Source organism: Oryctolagus cuniculus, chromosome 19, assembly GCF_051225735.1.
Source record: "Oryctolagus cuniculus isolate XC-2025 breed Fujian yellow rabbit chromosome 19, ASM5122573v1, whole genome shotgun sequence".
Taxonomy (NCBI): Eukaryota; Metazoa; Chordata; class Mammalia; order Lagomorpha; family Leporidae; genus Oryctolagus; species Oryctolagus cuniculus.
Window position 1 is genome coordinate 34591047 of NC_142885.1, and position 19195 is coordinate 34610241.

General features: G+C 43.5%; 1 protein-coding gene across 6 annotated transcripts in view; it reads left to right on the forward strand.

Annotated features, from left to right (window-relative positions):
- Positions 1-17370, forward strand: part of RABGEF1 (RAB guanine nucleotide exchange factor 1) — a 69620-nt gene extending 52250 nt beyond the window's left edge. For all 6 annotated transcript variants that reach the window (XM_002722278.6, XM_008249650.5, XM_070064755.2 and 3 more), the window contains 5 exons: positions 5675-5756; positions 6639-6771; positions 7953-8044; positions 13083-13339; positions 14913-17370. In XM_002722278.6, coding sequence (XP_002722324.1) covers positions 5675-5756; positions 6639-6771; positions 7953-8044; positions 13083-13339; positions 14913-15311 — 963 coding nt within the window. In that variant the 3' untranslated portion in view covers positions 15312-17370. The remainder of the gene's footprint in view (positions 1-5674; positions 5757-6638; positions 6772-7952; positions 8045-13082; positions 13340-14912) is intronic.
- The last annotated feature ends 1825 nt before the right edge of the window (positions 17371-19195 follow it).

A 19195-nucleotide genomic window follows, 5' to 3' on the forward strand; every position in this document is an offset into this window, starting at 1 on the left:
TTAGAGAGGCACTATTCTTCCATAGCAATTGCTATACAGGTGTCTTTGAAAAGATAAAGCAAAACAAAAGCAATCATTGCCTCTACTCACAAGATGTATAAAGCTTTGTGGAAAATTGTCTCCTGACATGTTCATGATATTGCAAAGGGAACAGTATTAATGAGTAACTTCATTTATTCCTTCTTCCATTCAACTAGATTGAACACGAACTGTATGCCTGGGTGTTACAGGCATGAGGATATGGTTGTGAATCATTGCTTCTTGGAGCTAACATTTCAGTGGCAGGAATAGACAATAAATAGATCTTTAACATAGTGGTGAATCCTATCAGAATTTAAAACAAGAGGGCAGCATGATAGGGGAGCTATTTCACATTATAAAATAAACACTACAGGAGTGTAAACTGCGATAGAAACAAAAAAGGAATTCTCCAAACCAGTAACCTAATATTGCGGTTATTGTGTAGAGTTGAGGGAAGGGGTGATGCAGTCATTGTAACCACCAAAACAGGCCACTCAAGGGTTTGAGAGGTGGTCGCTGTGTTTCTAATTAGAAGTGAGTACTAGTGGTCCTAAGAATGGATATAGTTTAAACTGAGTGTTAAAATTTGGTGCAAATGGGGTCCAGTGCTGTGGTGTAGCAGGTAAAGTCACCACCTGCAGTGCCAGCATCCCATATGGGTGCCGGTTCGAGATCCAGCTGCTCCACTTCGGATCCAGCTCTCTGCTATGGCCTAGGAAAGCAGTAGAAGATGACCCAAGTCCTTGGGCCCCTGCACCCATGTAGAAGACCTGGAAGAAGCTCCTGGCTCCTAGCTTCAGATTGGCTCAGCTCTGGCCGTCACAGCCGTCTGGGGAGTGGACAAGTGAATGGATGATCTCTCTCTGCCTCAGTCTCTGTAACTCTGTCTTTCAAATAAATAAATCTTTTTTAAAAATTTGGTGCTAATGAAAGGTAACCATGTGTAAACTACCTAGTTAGATTAAATGAATAGTCTTTGGTAGAGAGTACATAAACTAAAAGAATAACAAATTATAGTATCAGCGCGGTGCGCCGGCCGCAGCGCGCCGGCCGCGGCGGCCATTGGAGGGTGAACCAACGGCAAAAGGAAGACCTTTCTCTCTGTCTCTCTCTCTCACTGTCCACTCTGCCTGTCAAAAAAAAAAAAAAAATGTTAAGTCCCAGCATTTTGGACTTAACCACTGGGTTAAGCCAATACTTGCAGTGCTGGCATCCCATATGGGCACTGGTTCAAGTCTCTGCCATTCTACTTCTGATCCAACTCCCTGCTAATGTGCTTGGGAAAGCAGCAAGGGACGGGCCAAGTACTTGGGCCCCTGCACCCACAAGGGAGACCTGGAAGAATCGCCTGGCTTTTGACTGGCACAGCGCTGTCCACCACAGCCATTTGGGGAGTGAACCAGCTGATAGAAGATCCCTCTGTCTCTCTTTGCAACTCTGCCTTTCAAATAAATAATAAATCTATTTTTAAAAAAGTTCTCATGCACTCTCTAAAAAGTGTTTAAGTCCCTCATTAAAAATGAAATTATACTTGCAGATTTAATAGTGAAATTTCATAAATTCAATAATTTTTCTATTTAATTTAATCCATTCTGCTTATTGAAAGGATTTGAGGAGACCTACAAAATGATTTAAAATAGATGGCTAACACTTTTTTTATTATTTAACAATTTGTTTGTTTATTCATTTGAGAGGCAACATTACAGAGGCATAGGGATAGACAGGACTCTTCCATTCACTGGTTCACTCCCCAAGCGGCCCCAACGACTGGAGCTGGGCCACTCCAAAAAAAGGAGCCCGGAGCTTCTTCCAGGTCTCCTACGTGGGTGCAACCATTTTCTGCTGCTTTCTCAGAAGCATTGACAGGAAGCCGGATCAGTGGTACAGCAGCTGAAACTTGACTGGTACCCATATGAGATGCTGGCACTGTAGGCTGTTCTTTACCCACTAGGCCACAGCACCAGCCTCTAACATATTTTTTTTTTTTCAAATAGAATTTGAAAGTATATAAAGTACATTATATGTTAAGGATTTAATCTGATATAGAAAATTTGAAGTTCATTCAAAGATTGAAAGACAGGATTATACCTTAGATCTAGCTAAAAAACATAAAAAGATAAATACTTTTCAGGTTAGCACAAACACTTAAAATAATTTAAATTATAATGTACATTGTTTCAGGAAAAACATGGAAGCAAATATATAATTTTCGTGTGAGGAGGTAGAAACAAGAATTTGTGGAGACTTATAAGTACAGCAGACTTCAAGATATATTCTAAAATGAAAATCATCACAACTAGATGAGACTTTGGGAAAAATAAAATGTAGAATGTGAAATAGATATCCCCAAATAAATTCAATTTCTTAGAGACAAATTATGTGATAACTGGGTAAACGAGAGGATCCAGGGTTGCTCTGTCCTAATGGCTGCTGAAAAAGAGAGATAAGCTTGTGTGCACACTATCATAGTGTTGCATTTCTTACTGTTCACCCAACATTCCAGCCAATTTAAAGGGCTCAACATGAAAAATTTAGAAGTAGGTCAGTGTATTCAAGTGATGAAAGAACCTAAAATTGAAATATTAATGGTATTAACTTTTAAAAAGATCTGTGCAAAGAAAAAACTTAAGTGGAAGGCAACAGTGACACATTGTAAGAGTTTAGGTTTTTGAAATATGGAAGATTTACTAAGGGTGGGAGGGATGTAAGTTTTTTAGATTAGAGGTCATTTTTAATTCCAGATGGCACAGCGTCAGCCCTCTACATCCATGAATGCCACATTCTTGAATTCAACCAATCACAAATTGAAAATATTTGAAGGGAGGGGGATTGCAATTGTATTGACCGTGTACAAACTTTTTTCCTTTTTATTTTTAAAAAATATGGTTATACTACTTAAATAACATTCATATTAGAAGTAACCTGTAGATGATTTAGAGTTTGTGGAAGGATCTGCATTGGTCACATGCAAATACATTTCATGTGAGGGACTTGAACATCTGTGCCTTTGGAATCCATGGTGGGGCAGTGTTGGGGGTCCTGCAGTTACTGAGGGATGGCTAAAACAGTAACTGAGACAGGAGTAAGGGTGAGCTGTTAAGGCGATCACAGTACTGTAAGTGCTTGGTTATTTTGACTTCCCAGAGGGTGTAAGATGGGAACTGAGCCTCCAGGGATATTCTATGGGGACTTTCCTGATAGTTGTTGCAGGGTTAGAGAGGAATAAAAAGTGAGAAAAATCAAAGGTTGAGAGAGTAACTGAATTGATGGGGAAGACATCATACAGGGAGATAGGCATGGCTGAGTGACTGTCCTGCCGCTGAGTACTCTACCATCTTTCCAGAATTAAGCCAGCACATCAGCCGGCTGACAGTCAGCCCTTGGTGTGTGAGATCACTGGCCTGTGTAGATGAAGGCTGTGAGAAACAGCTGTCGAATTTGTCTTCGGTCTTGGGCATGCCCCTCTGTAGCAACATTTTTATGAGAACCCCTCGGAGAAAATTTTTGCTGTGGTATCAGATTTTCACCTGAAATATTCATTTACTTTTATCCTCTGAACACTGAATTATGTAACTATTTGCATCCTACTGACAGTTACTAGAAAGATTAGTTAGATGACAACTTATAGACTCTTTTAAAAAAAAAAGATTTATTTTATTTACTTGAAAGAGTTACACAGAGAAGGAGAGGCAGAGAGAGAGAGAGAGAGCAGTCTTCCATCTGCTGGTTCACTCCCAAGTTGGCCACAATGGCCGGAGCTGTGTCAATCTAAAGCCAGGGACCAGGAGCTTCCTCCAGGTCTTCCATGCGGGTGCAGGGGCCCAAAGACTTGAGCCATCTTCTACTGCTTTCCCAGGCCATAGCAGAGAGCTTGATCATAAGTGGAGTAGCCAGGACATGAACAGGTGCCCATATGGGGTGCTGGCACTATAGGTGGCAGCTTTACTCGCTACACCACAGCGCCAGCCCCATGGACTAACTCTTGACTTACCACATCTTCAAGAATACATTTTTATTTCGTCATTCCTGGCTCTACATTTTTTTTCTGTGTTTTGTTTTTCTTTTTAAATATTTACATCTCTATGTGAGAAGTATAGAGGCAGAAAATCCTGTTCGCTGGTACGATCCCCAAATTCCTGCAAGAGCTGGGGCTAGGCCAAGCTGAATCCAGGAGCCAGGAACTCAATTCAGGTTTCCCACATGGGTGGCAAGGACCCAGGTACTTGAGCATCACCTGCTGTCTCCCATGTTACACATTAGCAGGAAGCTGGAATCTGGAGTGGATCTGAGCTTGTCACTCAAACACAGGCACTCTGATATGGGATGCAGGCATTCCAAACAGCACCTGAGCTGCAAGACCAAACACCTGCCCCTGTTTTACTTTTTCTTTTCTTTTTCATTTTTATTTATTTGTTTTTACTTTATTTGAAAAGCAAAGAGATACAGAGAGAGATCTTCTATCTGCTGATTCACTCCCAAAATGTCTAAAACAGCCAGAGCTGGATCGGCTGAAGCCAGGAGCCTGGAATTCCTTCCCGATACCCTAAGTGTGTGGCAAGAATCTAGGTACTTGAGCCATCATCTGCTGCCTCCCAGGATGCACATTATCAGGAAGCTGGATCAGAAGTAAAAGTTACCAGGACTCCAATTAGGCACTCAGTACAGGATGCAAGCATCCCAAGTGGCGCTTAATGCTCTGCCAAATGCCTTCCCTTCTTTTTATTTGTTATTGTTTTTGTTTTCTAGTTTATTTTGCTGACTTATATTATCTTTTGTATGGACTTTAAACATTCTTTGGGGAAAATATGTGGAGTGCTTACATTATACCTATACAGTTAGTAAATAAAAGTTATAAAGTCCAGTGTTTAGAGGCCATGGAGTAAAAGGATGCATACATGGCTAATGACAGCATACACTGGAGTTCCTGAGGATTGACTGTAGCAATAGATACTCAGGGCTGTAAAGTTGTTCATACTTATTAAGCTGTTATTGCCACTTTTGGAAATATATCACAGAAATAAAAAACCCAAAAGAAAATAGTCGTTACAAAATTATTTGTAAGTGCAATACATAATAGTGAAAAAAGGGAGGCAGCTCAGATGCATAGCAGTGGAAGGTCGTTAGATAAGTTGGTTAACCTAGCAGAATATTAAAAAAAAATTAACAAATAAGGTGACTGTAAATACACATAAAATATAAGTTACCACAAACAAGCATTATAGCCATGTAAGATATCTACAGTGAAAAGAATGAAAACGCCATGATATGTTATAAACAATACTGGACAGATGACTAAAAAAAAGAACTGTATAAAAAACAGGAGACGTTGCTGGCAAGCTCCAAACATGGAGGAAGGGTGATGTGGCGGGAATGTTCCTTGCCTGATGGGATCCACTGGTGCTTTGGGGTTGTGTTGAAATATTGCACTGTGCTGAATAAAGAGTGTTGTACAAGTATGGCATGTTAATCAAAAAGTTTTGAAAACATATTAGTGGATAGGTCTTTCTTCCCTGTAGATTTAATGTAATTTGTAATTTGTAACTCTTAGGATTAGCACTAGTACAAGAATTGGGTTTTGGAAACTTTAAAATTTAAAGCTGTAGTCATGAACTTTCTTCAGCTCTTACGTAGCTTCTTTGTACCTTTATTTCAGGATTTAAGCATTGAGGAACAGTCAGAGTGTACTCAGGATTTTTACCAGAATGTGGCTGAGAGAATGCAGACGCGTGGAAAAGGTAATGCTTTGTCAGCCAGCCAGTGAGAGAATGCTGGGAATTGCACGTAGCCCGGCCACCTAGTGTCTTAGCAGTTTTCCACTTCTCTGAGGGCCTGGTTGGTTTGCTTGCTCCCTCCTGCAAACTGTTCCCATGACTTTCTGATACCTGGTCAGTATACTTAGCAGTGCCTTTGAGTGCTGCCATGTGTATTCTGAGATAAGCAGAACAGTGGGATAATTTTTCGAGTACTGTTTTAGGACTCCACTGGGGTAAAGGTGGAGTGGATTGAAGCCTTTTGAGAATCTTTTCTAAGTGAATCCAACATTTTAGAATTGCTGTCTAGGTGACGCATTATTTATTATGATGTTTTCCTCAAGGGAGTTTGGGTGGGGAGAAAAAAAAGGAGAATCAATGATTTAGAGTTTTAGAGATTCCTCTGGAATTTGCCCTCCATTGATACTGGACTTTAAGACACTTATCTGAGAAATCTGTCCCAGATGTATACCTCACAGAGTTCTCTGGTCTTAATGGTAAACCTTGGAAAAATAAAAGGGTAAGTCTCGCTAGCATTCATCACTCTTGGTAATTTCAAGTGCTTTCCTCTGTGGCCACAGAGTGACCCCTGGCAGAGTTTTCCATGTGCAGGGCTTATACCAGTTGGGGGCGCCCCACACAGCTTAAGTTAGGAGTGTGGATTCTGGAAAGGCAGTCCCAAAAGTTGGGATAATTTTTAAAGAAGTCTTTTTAAATGTGGCATCTTATATTTTTGTTTTTAGGTATGTTTAGTGTATTTCTAGTAAATCAGTTTTTCTTGCTTTGTAGAAAGTACTTTGAAAACATAGTGTTAACTGAAAATGGCCATCCTTCCCCTGAGTTTTTATACCTATCTTGGTGTTTTAGTGCCCCCTGAGAGAGTTGAGAAGATAATGGACCAGATTGAAAAGTATATCATGACTCGTCTCTATAAATATGTGTTCTGTCCAGAAACTACTGATGATGAGAAGAAAGACCTCACTATTCAAAAGAGGATCCGGTAACTGTTTGTTTTCCATTGTTTAAATTTACTACCTGTAATGGAAGACTGCATTGTGTGAAAATAAAGTGATTAAATTTCAAACCTTTAGAGAAAATAAATAATAGCTTAAGCACCTGCCATTCTTGCCATCTAAGCTTTCTGTGTTATCAGAAAGAACAAGAATGGGCTGATCTTGCTTAGCCATCTGACTCGAGACTGCTCTAGAAAAGAACCATGTTTGGTGTTTTAGATTGTTTGAAATCCCAAAAATTACCAAGACACGAGAAGACTTTTCTTGTTTGGTTATACTATCTTGTCAGGTAGGAAGCTGTGAGTATCCACACCAAAGTATCCCTGACATTAGTCAGCCATTCCTTAGCTCATTTCTCTCACTAGCACTGCTTCATAACACTTCCCAGAGCACCCAGTCTTCTGGAACTAGTAGTGGGGACACTTAAGTGTAGGCCACCCAAGTATGAAGGCAGGTCCAAGGCTGAGCATGCTGAGGTTGTTTCTAGAGGAGAGGGGCCTAGGATGCACAAATCCATTCCCAGGCAAGGAGCTGGTGAGCGATAGATCTGTACTTGGGAGTTTCACACCAGAAGTGAGGAGTTGTTACTGGCTAGGTGGAAGAGAGCCCAACACCAGCAGCCAGATGGCACTAGCCTGAGGGACAAGGCGAGAGCATTAACTACACAACCTGGTGATGTCAGGAGCAGTCTCTGGAGTGAAGTTAGGGTGTGACCAGGAATCACATGATGATTCAGGCTGGTGGGACACATGCTTGTTGACTTCTTCCATGGGCTCCAGTTTGCTTCAGATGTTGAAGGCAGGGTGTGAAGAGACATTAATGAGGGTGGACAGTGAGGATGGTAAGCAACAGATTTTTCTCAAATCTTTGTTCTTGTATTAGATGCTGTTCAGTCTGTGCAGTGCATTCTCCTTTCAGCTAGTGAACTTGTCTTCTATTCTTCCTGTGAGAAGTACGGAAGAGAAACCTCATTTTAGGACACACACTAGTGACTTGGTCCCGTCAGTTGAGCTTCTGATATGGGCAGGGCTGATGTTCTTGTGCCTGGGATTCCCTGATTAGTCAGTGGCGCTTAATGATTTTCCCTTAACTGCAGGAAATGACAGGATGAGTGACTAGAGTCTGTTTTTGGAACTCCTCTTTACCAGTCATCTCTCTCTCTCTGTAGAGCCCTGCACTGGGTTACACCTCAGATGCTTTGTGTTCCTGTTAATGAAGAAATTCCAGAAGTGTCTGATATGGTGGTGAAAGCAATTACAGGTCAGTAAAACTGAGAACTTTTCTATTTCTGTGTTTATGCCCCATGTTAGTCCATACTTTTTTCAGTAAAATATTTCCATAATGCAGGCTGCCAGACATATGTGTGAATGTCAAAAATGACTTGTAAGAAGTTAGTTTTAAGGATTTAATTCATCACAACAGCAGAAACTCCTTTTCTCTCTCCTCTTCAGTGATCAAGCTTTCATTCCTTAGACTTCGAACTAAATTATTGTCAGATACAGCTAGAGTAAATTTTCTAAGAATCTGTTGCATTTATATGTTCAAAACGATTGTGGATAGAACAAGAGAATTTGTGGGGCTGCTGTTGTGGCATAGCAGGTTAAGCTGCTGCCTGCCACGCCAGCATCCCAAATGGGCGCTGCTTTGAGTCCTTACTGCTCCAATTCTGATCCAGCTCCCTGCTAATGTGCCTGGGATAGCAATGGAAGATGGCCCAAATGTTTGGGCCCCTGCACCCATGTGGGAGACCTGGAGGAAGCTCCTGGCTCCCAGCTTCTGCCTGGCCCAACCCTGGTTGTTGTAGCTGTTTGGGGAGACCAATCAATCTGTCTCTCTCTCCCTTTCTGCTTCTCTCTCTTTGCCACCCCCTTTTCTCTCTGTAACTTTCAAATAAATACTTTTTTAAAAAAAAAAAAGAACACGAGAACTAGTGAACAAGGCAATCCCAGAACAGAGTAGCTTTTTTTTTTTAATATTTATTTATTTGAGAGAGAAAGAAAGATCTTTGATCCACTGGTTCACTCACCAAATGCCCTCAGCAGCCAGGGTTAGGCCAAGCCAAAACCAGGAGCTCACAACTCTGTTTGTGTCTCCCACATGAGTGGCAGGGACCCAAGCACTTGAGCCATTATCTGCTGCCTCACAGGGTACAAATTAAAAGGAAGTTATATCAGAAGCAGAGGTGGGACTCTATATGGAATGCCAGTGTCTCAAGCAGTGGCTTAGGGGCCTGCGCGGTGGCTCACTTGGTTAATCCTCCGCCTGTGGCGCCGGCATCCCATATGGACACCGGGTTCTAACCCGATTGCTCCTCTTCCAGTCCAGCTCTCTACTGTGGCCAGGGAGGGCAGTGGAGGATGGCCCAAGTGCTTGGGCTCCTGCACCCGCATGGGAGACCAGGAGAAGCACCTGGCTCCTGACTTCGGGTCGGCATAGCTCTGGCCATAGCGGCCATTTTGGGGGTGAACCAATGGAAGGAAGACCTTTCTCTTTCTCTCTCTCTCTCTCTCTCTGTCTAACTTGGTCAAATAAAAAAAAAAAAATCAGTGGCTTAACCCACTACACCACAGCTTCTGCCTCTAGAGTCCCATATTAAAATAATGTCTCTGGGGGCTGGTGCTGTCGTATAGTGGGTAAAAGCCACCTCCTGTAGTGCTGGCATCCCATATGGGAGCCACCCGGCTGCTCCACTTTTGATCCAGCTCTCTGTTATGGCCTCAGAAGGTAGTAGAAGATGGCCCAAGTACTTGGGCCCTGCACCCCATGGGAGACCAAGATAAGTACCTGGCTCCTGCCATTGGGTCAGCGCGGTACGGTGGTGCAGCGCGCCAGCCGCGGCGGCCATTGGAGGGTGAACCAACGGCAAAAGGAAGACCTTTCTCTCTGTCTCTCTTTCTCACTGTCCACTCCACCTGTCAAAAAAAAAAAAAAAATTATCACTTCCATTGTGGGAAGCCTACAATGATGAAAGGTTTTGAGCCATTCAGACTGACACTGTGCTAGAGGAGATGGCCGTAGGGATTAATGCACATGATGTATAGTATTTGCAGAGTGGAATCCAAGCCTGAAGGAGCCAATTCCCACTGGAGGAGGAATGGAACCTCTAGAACACCAGAGAAGATCATTTGGACACGCTTGAATGTTAGACTTATTGGGGTGCCACTGGAATTCAGCATGTCCAACATAGCTTTTTTTTTTTTTTTAAGGTTTATTTATTTTATTTGAAAGAGTTACAGAAAGAGAGAGATCTTTCATCTGTTGGTTCACTCCCAAATGGCTGCAATAGCTGGAGCTGGGCCAGAATGAAGCCAAGAGCCAGGAGCTTCTAGGTCTCCCATGTGGGTACAGGTGACCATGCACTTGAACCATCTTCTGCTGCTTTCTTAAGCACATTAGCAGGGAGCTGGATCAGAAGTGGAGAATGCAGAGACTTGGACCAGTGCCCATATGAAACACTAGTGCTGCAGGCGGTGGCTGAACCTGCTACACCATAGTTCTGGCCCCACCACAAAGCTTTATCCAGCCCAGTTGTCAGTATTGTCGATGTTGAGAAACCCTGAACTGGGAATAGCCTATTTTGCTTTCAAAACTCCATTTAAGATAAGCCTAGAATCTGGATCTTCACACACTCAGCCCTGGCTTGGCCTTGGGCAGAAGTCCTGCAGAGTTATCTGAAGACTCTGAAAAGTAAATACCAAGCAAATTCGAGAGGGAAATCATTATTCAAAGAACAAATAACTAGCAGTGAGTTTCCTGTCTTTTTGTTTTTTTTCCCTCCCATATCTTCTTGTTTAGACCTTAGGGCAGTGCTAGTCATGAAATTGCTGAAGCAAGTTCTGTGTAAGTAGAAAATTAAATAGGGTGAGCGATAATAGTTGTAACCCAGAGTCAACAGATGAAAGGAGCCACACAGGACAACAAGCAGAAGTTGTATAATCTGCACAACAGACTTGTCAGTGAGAGAATGAATGCAGAATAATTAAATAGGCTGCATTGCCCCACACACATGCTTTCACCGCTGGTGGAACCATCTGGGCTGCGTCTGACACTTTCTTCCTGCCAGTAGCAAGGATTTACCATTACATGAAGCTGCCTCAGCTACTTGGTTCACTGCTACCCCACGAGGCAAGCAGCTGTGTATGTTCTGAGGCACGTCACCTCCTCTTGTGCTGTTTGTACTTCACTGTTCTTTACGCTCTCCTAGTCTTTGCACATAGAAGATCCTACAATACTTGGACTTGGTGGTAGTCAAAGGCAGAGAAATAATTTTTCTCAAAACGTTATTTTGAGATGAAGTAAGTGTACAGCCCGGCTTTATCACGTTCTAGCCAAAAGGTGCCAGGTGTCCTAGTTCTGTAGATGTCTGTAGCTGGTAGGGATTAACATGCCATGAGGGTTAGCCACTTTAGACATAATATGTTGGATTTGGGGATATATTGTGATGTCAGATACAAAGATGGTTTGTGTAGTAGCCACATTTCTAAAAAGTTGTGTGCAAAGTGAGATTCTCTAAAGCGGGTTTCAAAATGTGTTAGAGCATGATTGGGGAATGTCCAGGCCACACGCCATATAAGGCCCTTGAAATCATTCGGCATCTGGCCCTGCCAAAGCAACTGCAAGGCAGGACTCAAAATTCAAGACATCTATAGCAGGCTGATTTTTAAGTTGATGATTTTGTATGGCTCACAAGAGATGTTATAAATATTCAAATGGCCCTTGGCAGAAAAATGGTTCCCCACCCCTGTATTAGCAAAACAGAAGCAATAAGGATTCCTCTTTTTAAAAGGGTTCTTGCTTCTGTGTGGGGCTCCGAGGCAGTTTCCCATTGTGATTAGAAGCATGGATTTTAGGGTCAGAAATACTTGGTTTTAGGGTGCTGGCATTTTGGCACAATGGGTTAAGCCACTGCTTGAGACACCAGCGTCCCATATCAGAGTGCTGGCTCAAGTTTTGGCAACTCCAAGCTTCTGATCCAGCTTCCCCTTAACACTCCTGGGGAGCAGCAGAAGATGACTCACATGCTTGCATCCCTGCCACTCATGTGGGAGACCCAGGTAGAGTTCATGGCTCCTGGCTTCCACCTGGCCCAGACCTGGCTGTTACAGGTATATGACATGTAAACTAGTAGATGAAAGATCCCTCCCTGTGTTCTCCCTCTCTTTCTTTGGCTCTGCCTTTCAAACAAACGAAAGAGAGAGAAAGAGACTTAGTTCTAACATCCTACTCTGTTACTTGCGATCTGTCTGGTCTTGGGCAATCCAGTTAACCTCTCTGAACCTCAATTCCATCATCTGTAAAGTAAGCAGTGGTAATATCCATTACATAATCTGAGGATTTAAAAAAAAAAAATAGACTGGGCCGGCTCTGTGGTGTAGCGGGTAGAACCACTGCCTGCAGTGCCAGCATCCCACATGGGTGCAGGTTCAAGTCCCAGCTGCTCCACTTCGATCCAACTCTCTACTACCTGGCTACTACCTGGGAAAGCAGTACAAGATGGCTCAAGTGCTTGGACCCCTGCACTCGCGTGGCAGACCCAGAAGAAGCTCCTGGCTCCTGGCTTCAGATCGGCACACCTCTGGATGTTGCAGCCATCTGGGAAGTGAACCAGAGATGGAAGACCTTTTTCCCTGCCTGCCTCTGCCTCTGTCTCTAACTCTGCCTTTCAAATAAATAAATAAAACCTTTAAAAGACGAAACAAAACATAGGCTTACAGAGCATACTGACCAGTGCCCAGCTTATGGTTGTGTGTCCTATGAGTATGAGCTTGGATTCACTGTTTTAGGAGTCTGGGTTTTTCACACACAAGGTTAACTGCTGGGAAGGGGTTAGTGATGTTCCCTGTAAAACCTAACAGATAAAACGATCCTCCTGTTAGTTTCTTTTTTTTTTTTATTTTTTATTTTTTTTGACAGGCAGAGTGGACAATGAGAGAGAGAGAGAGAAAGGTCTTCCTTTGCCGTTGGTTCACCCTCCAATGGCCGCCGCGGCCAGCGCGCTGCAGCCGGCGCACCGTGCTGATCCGATGGCAGGAGCCAGGAGCCAGGTGCTTTTCCTGGTCTCCCATGGGGTGCAGGGCCCAAGCACCTGGGCCATCCTCCACTGCACTCCCTGGCCACAGCAGAGGGCTGGCCTGGAAGAGGGGCAACCGGGACAGAATCCGGCGCCCCGACCGGGACTAGAACCCGGTGTGCCGGCGCCGCTAGGTGGAGGATTAGCCTAGTGAGCCGCGGCGCCGGCCTCCTGTTAGTTTCATGTGATTATTTCCTCATAGGAAGCACTGTCTTTCCTCCCTTACAGATATCATTGAAATGGATTCAAAGCGTGTGCCCCGGGACAAGTTGGCTTGTATCACCAGGTGCAGCAAGCACATCTTCAATGCTATCAAGATCACCAAGAATGAGCCTGCGTCAGCTGATGACTTCTTGCCCACACTCATCTACATTGTTCTGAAGGGCAACCCACCACGCCTTCAGTCCAACATCCAGTATATCACCCGCTTCTGTAACCCAAGCCGACTGATGACGGGAGAGGACGGCTACTATTTCACCAATCTGGTAAGAGCTAGAGTCCTTGGTGTTCTGCAGGAGAACCAGGGAAGTGTTTGTGTAGGGCCGTGATGGGCCAGTTACAGGCCAAGTACAGGTTAATGCCTACGTGAGCAGCTGGTATGGCTGAGGGCACCAGCCTTGTCCCAGAGCACGTGTGTGTAGGCCGTGCAGGGGCTCTGGCTCCTGGGACCTGACCTGCGTTTGTGTGGCTCCTGGAGTTGGGCATCACTCCCCAGCACCCTGGGTGTAAGGTGTTCACTTGACTGCTTCAACCAAAAATGAGTCAGTTCTTGGACTTTGGTTCATCTTGAAAAGAATTACAAGTTGTTTTCTATTTGATTTCTGCAAGTTGCTTCTTGAAACTGAGATATTAAGAAAGTTCAGAAGGTGCACAATATTCTCCACTATTTTTTCATTAGTGGTAATCTCTTCTAGCCAACTACTGTTTAATTGAATATATTCAAGGTAATATGGCCAATACTTGCTTTTTCTGACTGCTACACTTCGGCTTGTTTGCTTTAAACCAGATGTACTGTGAAGTTATGAATTTGAGCATTAGGGCACATATGTGCTGGGCTTTTTGTGCTGGGAGTTATAGGAAGCAAGAAGTGGGGAAGGAGACCAGCACACATAAGAAGCATTTCTGGTAAATTGCAAAAAAGGTGGCTGCAGCAGCCAGGGCTGGGCCAGGCCAGGGTCAGGAGCTCAATCTGAATCTCCTGTGTGTAGTGGCAGGGACCCAAGCACTTGGGCTGTCTTCTGCTGCCTTCCCAGATGCATTAGCGGGGAGCTGGATTGGAAGTGGAGCAGCTGGGACTTGATGCTGGCATTGCAAGCTGTGGCTTAACCCACCATGCCACAATGTCAACCCCAGGTTATCTGATTTTAAAGCTTTTCTTGTAACTATTTGATAAGATAGCATTTTGAGGGGCTGGTGTTGTGGTGTAGTGGGTTAAGCTACCGCCTGTGATGCTAGCATCCCATATGGGACCAGTTCGGGTCACAGCTGCTCTACTTCCCATCCAGCCACCTGCTAATGGCCTGGGAAAAGCCTTGGAAGATGGCCCAAGGACTTGGCCCCTGCACCCATGTAGGAGACCCAGATGAAGCTCCTGGCTCCAGCCTGACACACCCTGACCTTTGCAGCCATTTGGGGAATGAACCAGCAGATAGAAGATCTCTCTGTCTCTCCTTCTCTCTGTAAACAACAATAACAAAATGTCATTTTGAGGACCAGAGGTCTGTGTACCACCCCAGTACCTTGCAGACCTGCTCCCTCTGGCTGCCTGAGCTGTGGGTGGGGGTCCTGGGATGGGCAAGACCTCTGAAGTGAATGGCTTTGCAATGCATGTGAAGAGACTGCCCTAGACTCTTGGCCCAGGAGCTCCTGGAATTGTAAAAGAAATAATTGCCTATGACTTGGGGACTTTTGAAGCTGAAGTACATGGAGATTCAGTAGTCTGTTTTGTCAGACTTCTACTTCTGGTCTAAATTCTCCATAATAAAAAAGAACTTTAAAATCTATTTGAAGATTTGTGGCCTTCCTAATATAACTGTACCATTCTCTTCTTTTTTATAGTGCTGTGCTGTGGCTTTCATTGAGAAGTTAGATGCCCAGTCTTTGAATTTAAGTCAGGAGGATTTTGATCGTTACATGTCTGGCCAGACTTCTCCAAGGAAGCAAGAATCTGAGACTTGGTCTCCTGACGCTTGCTTAGGTGTTAAACAGATGTACAAGAACCTGGATCTCCTGTCTCAGTTGAATGAACGACAGGAAAGGATCATGAATGAAGCCAAGAAACTTGAAAAAGACCTAATAGATTGGACGGATGGAATTGCAAAAGAGGTTCAAGACATTGTTGAGAAGTATCCACTTGAAATTAAGCCCCCAAATCCACCATTAGCAGCTATTGACTCTGAAAATGTCGAAAATGATAAACTTCCTCCACCGTTGCAACCTCAAGTGTATGCAGGATGACAGAAATGCACATGGATAGTATTTATTTCAGCCTAAATTGTAGGTAGCCCTTACTGCAGTCCACCGATTGGGATCTAGGATATAACTTAATTGCTTATAAATGCCAGGGCATTTTTAAAGGTACAGTTTGTGGAGATTGTTTTCTTTTTATTTTTCCTGGCAAGGAAAGCTTAGTAAATAATAAAATACTATTTATTTGAGTTACTGAAATAGGTTCATTTAAGACTTGTATGAAAATTTGGTCTAAATCTTTTCTCCTACCTGATTTTCCTATGTGCTTCCTCTGTGGCATTTACTGTGGTTTGGTTTTGGGTAAATAATTGCCTTTTAAAGGATTAAAAAAAAATATGAATGCTACATACAAAATGTATGTAAGGGAATTCAGTGTTACCACTGTTTCACAGTTTGAAATAATTTTATAATTGTAAAGATAGAAAATATATTGATAAGTAAATATGTAAAATTGTAAATATGTAAAAAAAGAATGGTGTCTGCTGTGCATGGCATTTCCTATGTTGATTTTTGGAGTTTAAAATGAAGTCTGTTGAATGTTTACCTGTATTTGGTTTGCCCCACTAAAATAACCCTGAAAGTGTTTAGATGCCCTCCCCTTAAATTGGGACTCCATCTTCAGCAGTGTGAGCCCTAACTATGGAGTCCTGTGTAGACAGAGATTATGACATCATTATGGCTCACAACAATTTGTAGGTCGTATAATGTTGCTGTTCAGCATAATCGATTGAGGCCTTTGAACTGTGCTTTCCCCTCACGCTCATTCAGCAGATTTTTTGGAATTTTTTTATATAAAGGAGCAGACTCTCGGTCTGGGATGGAAGGCAGGAGAGTGAATGGGCCTTCGATGGTGAGTGCTGCTGGGGAATCCCTCTGCTGTGTGGTACAGGGATGCCTGGTGGCCTCCACGTGTACCTCTGAATTTGTAGCCCACTCAGACATGTGACATAGCAGCCTCTGGGGGTTTTCAACCTCAGAACTGTTGCTGTCTGTGGCCCGAGAATGTTTTGTTGGGTGGGGGGCTGCCCTGTGCATTGTGCTATCCTGGTAGCACCCCCATAGCTGTAAAATGCTGTCTCCAGACATTGCCAGATGTTTCCAGGAGGCAGAATCACCCCCAGTGAAGAACCACTGGTCTCTTTGGTCACTAGGGAATTATCCTCCTGGTGGTTCATACGATGTAACCAAAGAACAACGCGTGTTCAGTGCACACTGTAATGTTAACTGGTGTCCCATTCAGTGAGGCTCCGTAGCTACCTGAAGTCCGGAACCTTTTCAAATCTGAGTGGACCCTTTCCTGACCCAGACAGACCCTTGATACTGCTGCTTCCAGTCGGTGATCAGCGTCCTGCTGAAGTTGTGATTCCCCAAGACACCACCCTTGAACAGTGGCACATCACATAAGCAGCTGAGAGAAGTCCCCTTGTTTTCCCAGTGTCTTCCTCAGTGCACCACAGGTCAGTGTAGCAATTTTGGAACAGAACTCTTTATTTAAATTTCCAAGCTTGACACTTGTATCATTAAGCACGATTGTCAGCTGGTCACCAAGTTCACGTGGAAGGTCATGAGTTCCCACAGATGCCAGAGTAGGCCGGGCCCAAAGGATTTCAGTAGAAAGCTTTCCCTCTCTCCCCTCCCCCTTTTTTCTTTTCCTATGTACTTTCTAGGTGCTAATCCCAGGTATACATTGTCTTAATTCCCCCTGGAAATACACAGTTTTTTCAGTTGCACATTATGTCTATTAAATAAAATATGCATATCAGCTTTCCACAAAGGCTGACTTCTTTGGGTTTCTTGTGTATCTTTAAAAATAGTTTGTTGAATTGATTTTTTTGTAGGTATCTCCTATTGGTTGAATTCCTACGTTTCAGACTCTTACTTGCCTTATGTAGAGGCTTATATTTCTCTTAAGTCGGCATCAATACAATGGTCAGAGTTTTTCTCAACAAGAAAGTGTGATATTTTATGTACTGCAAATGTGATTGGAATAAACCTTTGCAACAGATGCCCCTACCAATAAAGTTTAATGATCCATTCCTCTTCCAAACAGATTGGTTTTTGGCTGTTTATCAGGAGACTATATATTATCAAGAACATTTTCATACTGCTGAGGTTTCCTTTTTCAGCTGAAACCAGCATTGACATACTTTGAGGTAAAAAATTAGAAACGTTTTCCAGTTAAAATTAAGAACAAGACAGGGATATCGTTATTGCCACAGTTAATGTGTTCTGGAAGCTCTGCCCAAGGTTCTGTCTTTCGGCAAAGGCAGAGAGAAGGGAGTTGAACTGATCAAGGTAGAGATATTGCAGCCTGGGGTAAGGACATGAGCTGTGGACATAAAAGGTTTAGGGTTGGTTTTAAATTTTAAGCCTGCTTCTTTTTTAGCTCTTGATCCTTGGACAAATCTTGTGTGAAATTCAGCTGTGAAGTGGGGATAAAAATTGTCCCTGATTCTAGCGGTGGTCAGAATTAAATGACTTAGAACAAGGGGTAGCCATTATTTATAGGTGGTTTGTCTATGTAGGAAATCCAGGAGAATTGATACTGAGACTGTTAGATTTCACAAAAATCGTGATAGGAAATGCTAACATAGCCATAAAAAATAACTTTCTTGTATCTTGTTATTAACCAGGTAGCAAACATAGTAGGGAAGAAATATATTCACAACAGGAACAAATATCACCTAGAAAAAGAGCTTTTGGGATCTACATGAAAAAAATGCAGAATTGAAGTTCCCTATATTTGGAACTTTTTAAAAAAGATTTATTATTTATTTGAAAGAGTTACACAGAGAGAGGAGAGGCAGAGAAAGAGGTTTTCCATCTGCTGGTTCACTCCCCGATTGGCTGCAACGGCTGGAGCTGTGCTGATCCAAAGCCAGGAGCCAGGAGCTTCTTCTGGGTCTCCCACGCGGGTGCAGGGGCCCAAAGACGTGGGCCATCTTCTGCTTTCCCAGGCCATAGCAGGGACCTGGATCAGAAATGGAGCAGCCAGGACTCGAACCGGCACCCATAAGGGATGCTGGCACTGTAGGCGGCAGCTTTACCTGCTATGCCACAGCGCTGGCCCCTGTATTTGAAATTTTAATACTCCATAATTGCCATCTTAGCATTTTTATCTGATGGGACAGTGCCTGTGGTGTCTTGGTGCAGGGCAAGATGCTGACCAGCCCTGCTCTTGGCAGACAGCCCCATGACACAGCTGGCTGGGAGCCACCTGTCCAGTGGGTCCGGATTAGTCCTGAAAGTTCCAACCCTCTAATCACTGTTTCTTTTTCATGACCAGCCCCATCCTGAGGCTAACTAGGGCCGCACGCAAAAACTAGAGAGTTACCCATGTCTTGTGCAGTGTTGGGAGTGTGAAACTAGTCACTAGGGAAAACAGTATGGCTGTTCCTCAAACAAATATGATTAGCATTTGGTGCAGCAGTTCCACTTGTGGGTGTACTAGACAGAACTAAAAGCAAGGTCTTGGGCTTCGCATACCCATGTTCCTAGTAGCACTGTTCACATTAGCCAAGAGGTAGCAACAACCCCAATGCCTATCAGTGGACTAACGCATAAGCAAGATATGGTACATTTATACAACAGAATAGTCTTAAGATGAAGGGGCTCCTGGCACATACTACAGTGTGGAAGAACCAAGCATGAGGAGAACGTTATGCGACATGAGTAAACCAGTCACAAGAAGACAAACACTGGCTGGTTTCCCTCGAGAGGTACCTAGAATAGTGAAATCTACAGAGCCTTAAAGTAGAATGATGGGTGCTGGGGCATGAGGAAGTGGAGAACAAAGAGTTACTGTTTGGTATTGTGGACCAGCATAAAAGAGCTCTGTAAAGAGTTAATATAAAGTTTATTCAGGGCCTGGG